Source organism: Oncorhynchus clarkii, chromosome 21 (genome assembly GCF_045791955.1).
Source record: "Oncorhynchus clarkii lewisi isolate Uvic-CL-2024 chromosome 21, UVic_Ocla_1.0, whole genome shotgun sequence".
NCBI lineage: Eukaryota > Metazoa > Chordata > Actinopteri > Salmoniformes > Salmonidae > Oncorhynchus > Oncorhynchus clarkii.
The window spans coordinates 11,461,037-11,474,051 of record NC_092167.1 but is presented as its reverse complement, the minus strand read 5'-3'; the positions used below and the strand labels follow the sequence as shown (position 1 = coordinate 11,474,051).

The 13,015-nt window shown below is 43.5% G+C and overlaps 1 protein-coding gene across 6 annotated transcripts in view; it reads left to right on the top strand.

The window, feature by feature from the left end:
* LOC139378529 (synaptotagmin-1-like) overlaps nt 1–13,015 on the top strand; it is a 200,693-nt gene that overhangs the window by 147,956 nt on the left and 39,722 nt on the right. For all 6 annotated transcript variants that reach the window (XM_071120785.1, XM_071120783.1, XM_071120784.1 and 3 more), the window contains one exon: nt 5,096–5,278. In XM_071120785.1, coding sequence (XP_070976886.1) covers nt 5,122–5,278 — 157 coding nt within the window. In that variant the 5' untranslated portion in view covers nt 5,096–5,121. The remainder of the gene's footprint in view (nt 1–5,095; nt 5,279–13,015) is intronic.

Below are 13,015 nucleotides of genomic sequence, written 5' to 3'. Positions count from 1 at the left end.
TTTACAACCTAAGCAAAGCAGTCATTTTGGGTCAAGTGCTCTCTCTGTCTCCAGTGGATGATAGGTTTTAGACAACTTTCAATTTAATGATTCAACTTCAAATAGTTTATTGTCGTCCTTCATCTTTCAATACATTTAAGTTCCTTCATTCTTGGATATGGCAGCACAGTTTACATTTTGCAGTCCAGCGTTTGGATGTCGTTCTGAAATGGCTTCGCTCTACATGCACCTCGAATACTGAGTGAGTGGTTTTAAACCACCATTTTGGGGAATTGTTTTGGAACCCTTTTTGGGAGGTTTTTAATCTGCAATGGGGATGGATGACAGTAGTACTTCAATTGTGTCTCTCTTTCTTCCTTCATAAGCGGTTATCAAGTTAACCTAACAAGCCTCTCCCTGCAGCAAAATGACTTTATCCCATCAAGTCACAAAGAAAAAGTTATATGGTATATGGTCCAAAATAAGATCACTCGACTCAATGCATCGTTCAATTTCATTGACTACAATGACATGTAGTGGCTACTGAATCGTTTGTGACAATTAGCAGTTGACATTTAACCTCTCAGGGATAAGCGTCTTGCTAGCGGGACAACTTCCGGTGAAACTGGAGGGCGCGCAATTCAAATAAATAATCATAGAAATTATGGATATTAAACTTTTAGGTACATACAAGCGTCTTATATCGGTTGAAAGCTTAAATTCTTGTTAATCTAACTGCACTGTCTGATTTACAGTAGCTATTACAGCGAAAACATGCCATGCGATTGTTTGAGGACGGCGCCCCACATCAAAATAGCGATTAAATATTCACATACTTTTTGAAAATCTTCAAGCCTGAAACCTTGAACATAGACCCAGTGGAAGCCATAGGAGTTGCATCCTGGGAGCTAGAATTGAGTATGCCCTTATACTTGCCATTGGAAGAGCATGCTCTCTCTCAAAATAATTCTGGTTGGTTTTTCTTTGGATTTTCTCCTACCATATCTATTGTGTTATATTCTCCTACATTATTTTAACATTTATACAAACTTCAAAGTGTTTTATTTCCGATGGTACCAATTATTTGCATATCCTGGCTTCAGGGCCTGAGTAACAGGCAGTTTACTTTGGGCACATCATTCAGGTGGAAATTGAGAAAAAAGGGGCCTAGCCCTAACATTTAACTATTCGCTAAATGGACATAATTAAACATGAACTGGCTAGTTAACTCATGGATTCTACACATAAGGTGCACTGTCGTTGGATATTCCTCCCATTCTTTTTCATGTCCTTCACTTGAAAGTCAACTTTTTGAGTCCTCTCTGATGAAATTGACGGTAATACTCATCGCTCTGGCTTCCCTGGCTTCAGCTTTCCCTCTCATCTCCAATGGATTTAGAGCCCGGCTGATTTGGCAGCCTTGTAATTTCCTCAAACAGCACGGTCCAAAACACTCTGCCCGCTGAGAGTCCTGGCAAAAAATTGGGAAACCTGCAGGAGAACAGGTTCGGAATGAAAGCAGCACTCTTTCCAAACCTAAACCTTGATGGTAGCTTAAAGAACATGTTTCTAGTAGTAATAATTCTACAGTATCTCTATATCTATCTTTCTCAAGCAATATACAGGGACAGAGAAAGAGGAAGAGATAAACAGCATTGCCAGTGTTGCACCTGGGAGAGGGCCATGTGAGGGTTTTGGGCATGGAGGGAGGGAGCTGACCCAGTTAGAGTAAGTCTGGCTGGGTAGTGGGGAGGAGTTGGTCTGGTCTGTGGGCACCGCTATCCAGGCGCAGGGTGTGATGGGGGCCCTGCTAAGCCATCTGGCCGTCCTGTAATTGGGTAGGGCTTTTACACCTGCATGGCACACCTCGAGAGGGATGAGCTTTTGAGATGGAAGAGGGGAAGTAGAAACTCAGACTCGTTGTGCTTCCTCAGGTGCTTAGAGGAAAACGACTGAAAGTGAAAAGCAGCTGGTTGTGTTTCAATCTGTCCACTATCCTGAATCCATTATCCTCCATCTTTGTTTGGCATGTTGATTTGAGAGATTTCCAGGCTTTGGTGTCCTGATATTTTAGCTGGCCTTGTATCTGACAGACTAGGTACATTTGACGTGTTGCCTCAGCAGTGGAACAGAGTGGGCATGCTGGTGCATGGCTGTGAGAGGAAGTGGTCTCATTATGACAAAATTGACGCTATGTGTTAAAAGCGCATTTCTGAATTTTATCGGCATGCATCATTTAACATGCTCTCTGTGATGTATTATTTAGCTTTGGCTTGAAGTTGGTTTATAATAAAGGCAATTGAAAGGGCAGGTATTGACTTACTGTTGAAACGGAGATTGCTATGGCGATGACAGACCATGGAAAGGGGAAAAGGTCATAGAGGCAAATGAGCTGCCAGCCAGCCAGAACAGAATGCTACTCCATGTTCAAGTTGGTCACCTGCCACACAAGGGTCTTCAGCCTCTATACGAGACTTGTTTATACAAGTATACATAGAATTTGAGATAGAATAACCCTAATATTCTGGGCTGATCCTTGAAATGAGAAGCATCACTGTCTCTGTGGATGGTCTCCGACTCACAGTAGGCCTGAGAACCTTCTCTCTCCAAGCATAATGCATTTGACATTAATGTCACAATGATCCAAGGTGTTTTACACTTTATATGTGACCACCTGCTCATAGAGAACATTAAAATGGCTGCCTAAAGCTAGGCCCAAGTTAGTCAATTCATTAAGCATTTGATGATCATTTGTCTTTCTATAAAGCATCAGAGGTGAAGCATTAATACAACAGTGACATCACCTCTTGTACTACATAGTTACCACATCATGTAGCCCATAGCCACTCATTCTCTAAGAGCCTGTTCATAGGCAAAGATCCAATAGCATCCATCACTTGGTGCTTTGACCTTGAGAGAGAACAGAGGAACAAAATGATCTGATCACGTCTCTGAGTCTCGACATCAGCCGCTACGTCTCTTTGAGTAACTGGGCATATGAATAAGAAATGCACTGAGAGCAAATAGATAAATGACTTGTTTCAGCTCTGTCACTTCAGTTTAGCATCTAGGCCTAGGTCCTTTGTGCTGAGGACAAAGTGGCTATATGGGTCATTCCCCTGGTAGGTGGGTCTGTACTCTTCACAGGGGCCCAAAAGGGGGGCGCCACCAAACATCAGGGCGTGTCACAAAGATCTCCCTAATGTTCCAAAGTGTCGGATGTTCTCTTTAATGACAGCCCCGCCACCCTGATCTGGCCTCTAAGTGGATAGATTGTCTCTCTTGTTCCCACAATGCAAATGTGCTCCTAAATGGGGCTGTTTTCTGCTCAGGGTTTCTTGTAATTACAGCCCTTTGATGGAGCTCCTTTGTTCAGCCTATGACTCACTCACGCCTGTTAGGAGAGCGGGAAACTTTAGCAGGTGTGCATTAGGGCCCTTCGGATTGGAGTTTGACGTGGACGAACATGAAAACATCACGCCTGAAGCCTACAATACAATACATGCCCTCCATTCCTTCCCACGGGATCAATCCTATCTCCAATAGAAGAGAAGATGCCTCCTCCCACATACCCTACTCTCTCCTGAGAGCGCCATTATATTCCGAAAGTCCTCTCCCTGCCTGCACTGAAGTGTCTCTGTCGTGGCCCGTCGTGCCTCTCCACGGCTCAGCCCCCACACTCACCTCGATGCTGCCTTTCAAAGGGAGACAATGGAAGGCAGGGAGAACAGGAAGGTGTAGGTGGAACTTTGAACTAGAGTGGAGATTCAAAGGGCTCACAGAAGCACTGATTGCTGTGTTCATTCATAGAAATTAGCTAAGATTTCAGGGGGGGGGGTTTCAAGCCAAGCTAGAACCTGAGTTAGAATACATCAATGCAATTGTATACCCTTTATAAAATAGCCTATACAGTTGAAGTCAGAAGTTTACATACACTTAGGTTGGAGTCATTAAAACTCGTTTTTCAACCACTCCACAAAGTTCTTGTTAACTAACTATAGTTTTGGCAAGTCGGTTAGGACATCTACTTTGTGCATGACACAAGTCATTTTTACAACAATTGTTTACAGACAGATGATTTCACTTATAATTCACTGTATCACAATTCCAGTGGTTTAGAAGTTTACATACACTAAGTTGACTGTGCCTTTAAACAGCTTGTAAAATTCCAGAAAATGATGTCATGGCTTTAGAAGCTTCTGACAAGCACAGGCTTGTCAATGCCTGCAAAGTGAGTGAGCAACTCCGCCTCATGCTAACAGGCTTGTCAATGCCTGCAAAGTGAGTGAGCAACACCGCCTCATGCTAACAGGCTTGTCAATGCCTGCAAAGTGAGTGAGCAACACCGCCTCATGCTAACAGGCTTGTCAATGCCTGCAAAGTGAGTGAGCAACACCGCCTCATGCTAACAGGCTTGTCAATGCCTGCAAAGTGAGTGAGCAACACCGCCTCATGCTAACAGGCTTGTCAATGCCTGCAAAGTGAGTGAGCAACAGCTAATCCTGTGAATACGCTGCACTCTAAATTTGATAAAATGTTTTCTCCCATTAACACACTTAGTAAACCTACAAGGCAATCGGATCAATGTTAGCAATACTATATTTGCTCTCAATTCATTCACATGCCTGGGAGTCCATTTGCATGACTAGAATAGATAACGGCATAAAAGTTCACACTTAAAGTAAAAAGTGGAGGTGTTAGAGGCTTTGTGAACGTCCCAAATGCCACCCTATTCCCTATATTTGGGACACAGTATTGTGTGGTGTGAAAGCCAGCTTCATCTGCCTGGGATTGCTGGTTGAACCCTGCAAGATCATTGTGGTTTCAAGGTGTGTTTACTCAGGCTGAGCCAGCAACTAGTCATACAGAGGGAGCATCCACTCACTCATCTATAGCAGGGCCAGAGAAAACTGTCCCTGGAAGGCATCTGTCACAACCAGCTAATCTTCCCTGACTCTCTCTTGCTTTGTCTTTCTTTCTCACTCTGTCTCCCTGTCTCTCTTTCTCTCTCGCTCCACCTTCGATCTGCCTCTCTGTATCTATTTATTCTATGCACACTGGAAGCTATATTAAATTAGGTGTGTTAAACTCAACTCTTTCTCCATCTCTCCTCCAGCTTCTGCCTGGCTGCCCAACACCACCATGGCTGAGAGTCGAAGGGAAGCCCTGGCAGCGGCCCCGATGTCCACCACTGCCTCCACGGTCGGTGCCAACTCTACCGACATCTCTGGCACCGGATCCAGCGAGGACTTCTCCAAGCTCAAGGACAAGTTCATGAATGAGCTCAACAAAATCCCACGTGAGTCATGTTAGTGGTTGGTGTCCCCTAACCTGCCCGGTGACAGGGTGGTGATTGGTTGAGTAGCTACTTCCTGTATACATCTCACAAATGCCTTACAGCACCCTTGGATCTGTTCTTTAGCGACTAATTGCAATCAACAAAGTACAAGTGGCCATTATGACTGATTGTGGATAGGGACTAATGGTCTTACTCAGAAGTACTGTGACTACTTTTAGAAACCCATTTGGCATTTGAGGTGCCAAGAAAACAAACGGCGTTGACTTCAGGGTTGTGTTTGGAAAGTATGTCTAATTTCCAAAATTGTTGGTTTTCTCAAAGCAAATTAACTTTTTCAATCTCCAAAGTTGTCTGTATTGCTGGGCACCCTGCGTTTCTTCCCTCCATCAATACCCTCCCCCGACAGGAGACACGACTACAGCATGTTGGAATCCTGACCAACTGTGAGCCCATCACTCCTATATAAAAATGTTCCACCCAGTGATTCCGGAGGAGACACTTGTCTTTGCCTGTAATGTCTGTGGAACAGTAGCAGTTAGTTTGGGACAGCAGCATCCTTTGTTTATCCCAAACCCCAACCTACTTATCCAGTGGACGTTGTTGTGTTCAGCCTCCCAAGTCCTAAATATAGACAAATCCACCGGCTCATGTGAAAGTAATTCTCGTGTCAGGAAATGGCTCCCGTGAAAAAGAGAGGTTCTGTTGCTTTAGCTCCAACGTGAATGACGCCACTTGTCATATTATGCTGTCCTACATTCATAGCGCAGGGAGACTGAAAGCGATGAAAGATTTCTCCAGCGTCTGGCTAATTTAAAACCAACAACATATTTGCTTTGGAAAATAAAGCCGAAGAAGCTTTAGACAGTAGTCCGTGGTTAGTATGTGCTGCCCTGGACTTTACTCCAGCAGACCAGAAATAGACTTTCATTGATTGACAAATGACAAGCGACAAACACTTCCTGGTCTCCTCATAGAAGTGTGTTGGAGCCATTGGGTGCTCCAATGAAATTGGCACCACCGAGGAGCATATGGAAGCCATAATGAAGACACTGTGGAGGGGGGTAACTCTGATGTCCCCTGTGCCTTAGAGTAATGGTCCCTCATATCAGAACTGTTTCACCGTGAGAGGGCTTGAAGATACGCCACCTGCCACATTTAGCTACTAAACTACACCCCTCAATCCTAGCCAGCACAGCTAACCTGGTGCCTCAGCACTCTCACAATGTAGTTGCGTTACCCTTCCAAAACACCCGGTCTTTCCTTCATTTCACTGTCTGTATTTGGCAATGACATGGTGGCAACCAGCCCATTAGGCTTTGTAACAACCCATGTACCACCTCTCTCCCTGATTATCACATTGTGTGATGTGGACAAAGACTAAATAAGGGGTTGTTGGGTGCACCTCAGACAGAGATGGTATCTGCAAGCAGCCCCCCAAAAAGCCACTCAATTATAGTAGAGTTTAAATTACAGTTTTTGCTCCAGCACTCAGTCAGAACTAGAAAATGAGCGGCTCCGCGCCGATGGCTGCCAGCCTGATAAATTCCCACTGACGTGTTTGTGCCAGGGAATATCAATACAGCTACTCCCAGGATGGGGACAGGGCATTAATAAGGAATATTCAAGGGGAGAAGGCAGCGTGAATAAAACAGAATTAATCCATTGCCATAGCAAATTTTTCCTTGTGGGTATTTCTACATAGAAATAGATGGTTATCTATAAGACTTGACTCCTGGAGGTAAAGCTGAATGCATGGTGTTGTCAGAGTCGGGCATCTTGTGCTGTATCTCTGGTATAACTCAGTGGAATGCCTTGTGACAAACAAAGATCCATGGATGAATCTCCAAGCCAGAAGCTCCTCTTCAGCCCCATCTGTTGGCTGCTGCTGCTGGAAGTGGCTGTTTCTCAAATGGAGTTGAATTGCATCCCTACAAAAATCTTCAGTGTTTTCTTCATACATTTCCCTTCTCAAAATTATTTTAAACCACCAAACCTGGTTTAAAAAAAAAACAAATAAAGCAACACCACACGGCACAACGCCTCTCCCCCATGTGACCTACTTGTGTGTAAGTACTGACATGTACTGTATGTGTAACTGATAGATGCACACACACATACATTTCAAAGCATTAACATGTAGTGTATGGAAATTGTATAGTCTTTTGTCTGTAATGTATTTTTTGATATGTGCTCAGTAAGACTATCTGTTGCCATTTGCGTCGGCTAATGGGGGTCCTAATAAATCAAATCGAATCATTTCTAATTCGCTGTCTCATAACTATTTCCCACCAAGGAGTACCTACAACAAAGAGGATGTTATTAAAAGCATTACTTCCTCCATTACCTGCTGTAGTTCCATCCGCAATCCCAGCATGCATTGCCACCACCAGGATGTTTGTGGAGATTAATGCAGACTGTCCCACTTTTCTCTCTTTCAAGTTTACCACTAAAAGTTTGTTGTCAGACTACTGATATTATTGGCTTGTGTGGAGAACGCCATGTGATGCCGTAGCGAGCGCCACATAAAGCTCATGGCCACACTCAGACGGGTGTATCTGCTGCAACTGTATCTGTTTGTGTTGGGCCGCACCACATCATGCTCAGGGCCTTGTGGCCTCAGCGGGAGGCGCTGTAATGAATTTTCCAGCACTCCCTCTAAACACCAAGGGACAATAATGAACCTCTCAGTGTTAGAAATGCTTTGCTCCATAACTGCTGTCTCCACACTCTCCTCCATTACTCTAAATAACACAGACAAACATATTGAAAATGACATTTCTAAAAACATGTATTTTCAAAGGCTGTCAATATGAGTGGGTTTTTTTCACACCTGTTTCTGTGGGTATTACACTAAAAGCTATTCATACTCATTACAAAATGGACTGTTTGGGATTTTAAAATAAAATTAGATGTACAGGTGACTGAAAGCTAACATTTAAAAAAATTATTTACAATAATTACTGAGTAGTTTATTTCATTTAGATTCTGCTCCGAAAGGACAGCACCCCGGGGGTTAGGCTGGAGGTAGATCAGCAAAGACAAACTTCTCTGTCTCTCTCTGTCTATCTCTAGTCCCAGTCCTCTCCCAGGCCTTGGACTGAGCCAGTAGGCCTGCCATGTGGCAGCAGGATGGGGCTGGGGTACCAGAACTTAGAGCTCGCAGCTTATACAGAAGGGAAGAACAGCCCTCCTCAGACCAAACTGCGTGCCCCCCCGCACACCTGAACCCATGTCAGGAGGGTGCTCCATGGAGCGCAGGGTGAGATCTCCCCTCATCAACAGTGTGATGCTTGACCATTTTGCGTTCAAACAAATAAAATTAGATGCCCAGTACACTACCTCCCACGTCACCCACCCCCAGAGTAGCATTTCAAAGAAGGGAATCAGAGGCCTGGTCCGAAACTCAATCACTTTCTTCCTCATTAGTTTTACATACTGTAAATCTTACCACAAATACCAGTTTGTGTAGCTAGTTATTTTTTCTGTTATATATTCATCCTACCCCATTTGCAGCTATTGTTGCACTGTCATTGTTGTTGTTCCCACAGTGGGAAAGGGCAAGGACCGGGGGTGCTGCTCTTGTTGGCATAACATAACATGTAATGTCAAGGTTAATTGACCAACAGTGTGCTGTCATAATGTATTAGTTTGTGTTGCCATGCCTATTACCCTGATACATCATCACACACCACCCACCCCCCTGCCCACTACTGTTGCCAGTCTATTGGATCCTCTATATAAAGATGTAAGGAGGCAGTTATCTCCTCAGAGGACCATGGGTAATGTGGTAACAAGCAGGAAGCTCCCACCAAGCCCCGAGGCAGACCGCACGTGACTGATTACTATGCGCCCATCTCATCAACCTCACCCGTCGTGGAAAATCGAACTGCTCCAACTCCCTCAGACTGCCTCTGCCCCGTACCATTGAGATAGTATGGAAATCTGCTCCAAAACTAGACAATGAAATAGAGCCCTTTTAGCTTCCATGATTCCTATTCTGTGTCTCACCGATTTGACTGATCCTGCACTATCTATTGCCACACCTGAAAGTGGTTGTGTCTCTCAGTTGAGCAACACTTCAATAGACATCAATACACATCAATGTACACTATACACAATTATATACACTATATACTGTACATCAATGTTACTTTTTAACTCTGCATTGTTGGGTTAGGGCTCGTAAGTAAGGGCTCATAAGTAAGAGTTTCACTGCTCTTGTCAGATACAATTTGACTTGAACAATACCCATCAATATACACATCAATAATACCCATCAATATTACATGAATATTCATATCAAAACACTGAAAGCAAAACACAATCATAGAAAACAAACATTATTCAGCAAAAAGGTCCTCAATCAGCCTTTTAAATTGTCCCAGAGGCATCAATTCGTCCAATCTTAGAGAGCCTTGGAGATTATTCCACAAGTAAGGTGAAGAAAACTCAAATAGATTTACCTACCTGTAACTCAGTGGAGATTGTAGGGATCTCCAGAGTTAGCCATCCCTAAGACCAGGTCTGGTATCTCGTACGTCTGTCTATAAGTTAACAATTAAGTAACAATGAAGTTAACAATGAAGTTACAAAATGCAGTGATGTGTACTTAACCAATCGTCTATAATACTTCCTGACAGGCCGCTCCCCGAGTGGTAAGGTTAGGTAACAACAAAAAACAACATTTGAGAATGCGCTGACCCTGGTGCTAGAAGGGGTACACATCTGGAGGTTGAATGTTTGAAGGGGTACAGGACTATAAAAAGTTTGGGAACCACCGATATAGACAATATCCCCATATTCTATAACCGGAAACGACTGTTGACTGAATTATTTGTTTCCTGCTATTTAATTAAAACCGTGACCGATTCCTTTAAAATAAGCTGTTGTTAAATAGAGCCAATAATCTGTTACAGATGAAGTTCAGTAAAATATCTTTCAGTTACTGTAACCTTTTCTTCTTCATTCCAGAGTGTATGTCTGATGAGTCCCTCATCCTGTTGGCATTGTTCCATGTGTCAAGAGTTCCATAGCCCTTGGCAGTCTGCAAGGTTTTGTTAAAAAAACCCTGTCTGATAACTCAGCTGTCATATTTCAATGGTCCCCATTCCAGCCGGTTATCAGATCAATTCTGTCTGGAAGAAAAAAAAACATGAGTTTGATAAGAAAGCTGGGGACTCGGAGCGCCAGACAAATGCAGCTGGAGCCTCCTGGTTCGGAGCGAATGAGCCAAAAGGCCCTGCTGTGTCCTTGAAGGCATCCGGAGGAGAAAAGATGGTAGACTTATCAGTTGGCCGATGATATTCACAGCTGAAAGCCAAGGAGGTGTCTCATTGTGTGGCGTATTGGCTGCCGCTCGCTGGATGGCTTTTGACTACGGCGGCAGAAATGTGATTTGCGCCTCTTCTCGGGAGCTGTGAACACCGAACACGCACTCCATCATCCAGAGCCTCCATCGTTTTCCGTTCGCCGTTGTGTGTGCCGGAACGAGGGAGAACTACTGCTTAAAGTTGAAGTGCGGTGCATCCGCTGGCGTCGCGGTCTCAAAGGAGAATAGACGCACCATGTAGTTAATTAGGGAATGCTTTTTATTGCTTTCGGAGACTCAGGTTATTTTAATTAAGCAACACAAAAGTGTCTTGCAGTATGAGATACATGCAGAATAAAGTATACAAGCAAGGCCTGTGTTATTGCATTGAGTTTCACAGCAGTGGGCTGTGCATTATAACGGTGATGTACCGCTGATGACAACACATTGTAAATAACCACAGAGGATGGCAATACCATTTAAAAACATTATATTTCATGATGCACAACGGAATCCAATTGCAGTGCAGTCTGCCTCGTCAAAATAATGCCAAATTCCACTGTTATATCAGTTCATTTATTTACACTCCTGCTGTGTCATTGATATTAGAAATCATTTTTATCAGACCTCCCATTTGAAAAAAAGTGTCACAGCTTTCTGGTTCCTTCAGTGGGAATGTGACTTACCATCCCAGCTTTCAGGCCTGAAATAGGATCCTGCCATATCTCCGACACTTCCATTAAAAGATAGTCTGCCAGGCTGTGTGGAAAAAAATGACGGGTCAAACACTGGAACATGTGGTGGTATCCCAAAGGTATCAGTCTCAGACTGCTGCCCCTGCTTTGGCCAAGGAGCAGAGGAGAGGTTTTAACTCAGCCCTAAACCTGTGACTTTAGGGTCAACCGAGGATGCAAGAGGAAATGGAGTCAGTGATGGATAGCGAGGTGTTACAGTATATTATGTTTAGGTATTGATAATTACGATACTAACGCAAAGTGACATAGTTTTACCGCTAAAACAATTATAACAAGCAAATTTCAAAACAATATTTCATCTTTTTCAAATGTTTTCTTGTTTACCGTTCAACAACTTTGTGAGCAGCAACAAACCAGTTTTTCGAGAGACCACAGCGAATTCAAAATGGTGTGGGTCGGGGGAGATTGTCACTGCCATTAGCACACCACTGTGGTAAGGCCAAGGCTGTAGATCCCAAAGTTATTTTAGAGCATCACTCAATGTTTTTCCTTAAAGGAGAGTGCTTATCGATTTTGTTCTCTCCCCTTCCCTCCTCTCTGACAGCGAGGCGGTGAGGGAAATTCAGTGAAGTGCTGGCAAGCCAAAGCCCCAGGGAGAATAGACCGTCATATATTTCTCCTGTGATGGTTCTTTCTAGTGGCCCGCAGATATAGAGTCTTCAAAGTAGCACTGAAAGGTGACAAACATTGGATTTACAATGAAGCCAATTGGCTCCCAGTGTTCCATACGAATAGAGTTAGGAGTACCACAACAGGTTTCTGAGTAGTGTACAGAGAGGAAATGTACCATGTCATCTTTACTATGGTTGTAATTATTCTGTAATTAAACTGAACAAAAATATAAATGCAATATGCAACAATTTCAGGCGATTTTACTAAGTTACAGTTCATATAAGGAAATCAGTCAATTGAAATGAATTAATTAGGCTCTAATCTGTGGATTTCACATGACTGGGCAGGGGCACAGCCATGGGTGGACCTGAGAGGGCATAGGCCCACCCACTTGGGAGCCAGGCCCACCCACTGGGGAGCTAGACCCAGCCAATTAGAATTAGTTTTTCACACAAAAAGTCATTATTACAGACAGAAATACTCCTCGGTTTCATCAGTTGTCTGGGTGGCTGGTCTCAGACGATCCCCCAGGTGAAGAAGCCAGATGGGGAGGTCCTGAGCTGGCGTGGTTACACATGGTCTGCGGTTGTGAGGCTAGTTGGACATACTGCCAAATTTTCTAAAATGATGTTGGAGGCGACTTATGGTAGGGAAATGAACATTCAATTCTCTGGCAACAGCTCTTGTGGACATTCCTACAGTCAGCATGCCAATTGCACGCTCCCTCAAAACTTGTTTGACAAAACTGCACATTTTAGAGTGGCTTTTTATTGTCCCCAGCACAAGGTGCACCTGTGTAATGATCATGCTGTTTAATCAGCTTCTTGATATGCCACACCTGTCAGGTGGAAAGAATTTCTTGGCAAAGGAGAATGCTCACTAACAGGGATGTAAACAAATATGCTTTTGTGCGTATTGAACATTTCTGGGATCTTTTATTTCACCTCATGAAACACTGGAACAACACTTTACATGTTGTGTTTATATTTTTGTTCAGTATAGCTTGCTTGAATTTATACAGGTGGGAAAACTGTTTAATTATCAGAAGTAAAGTAAATCAAA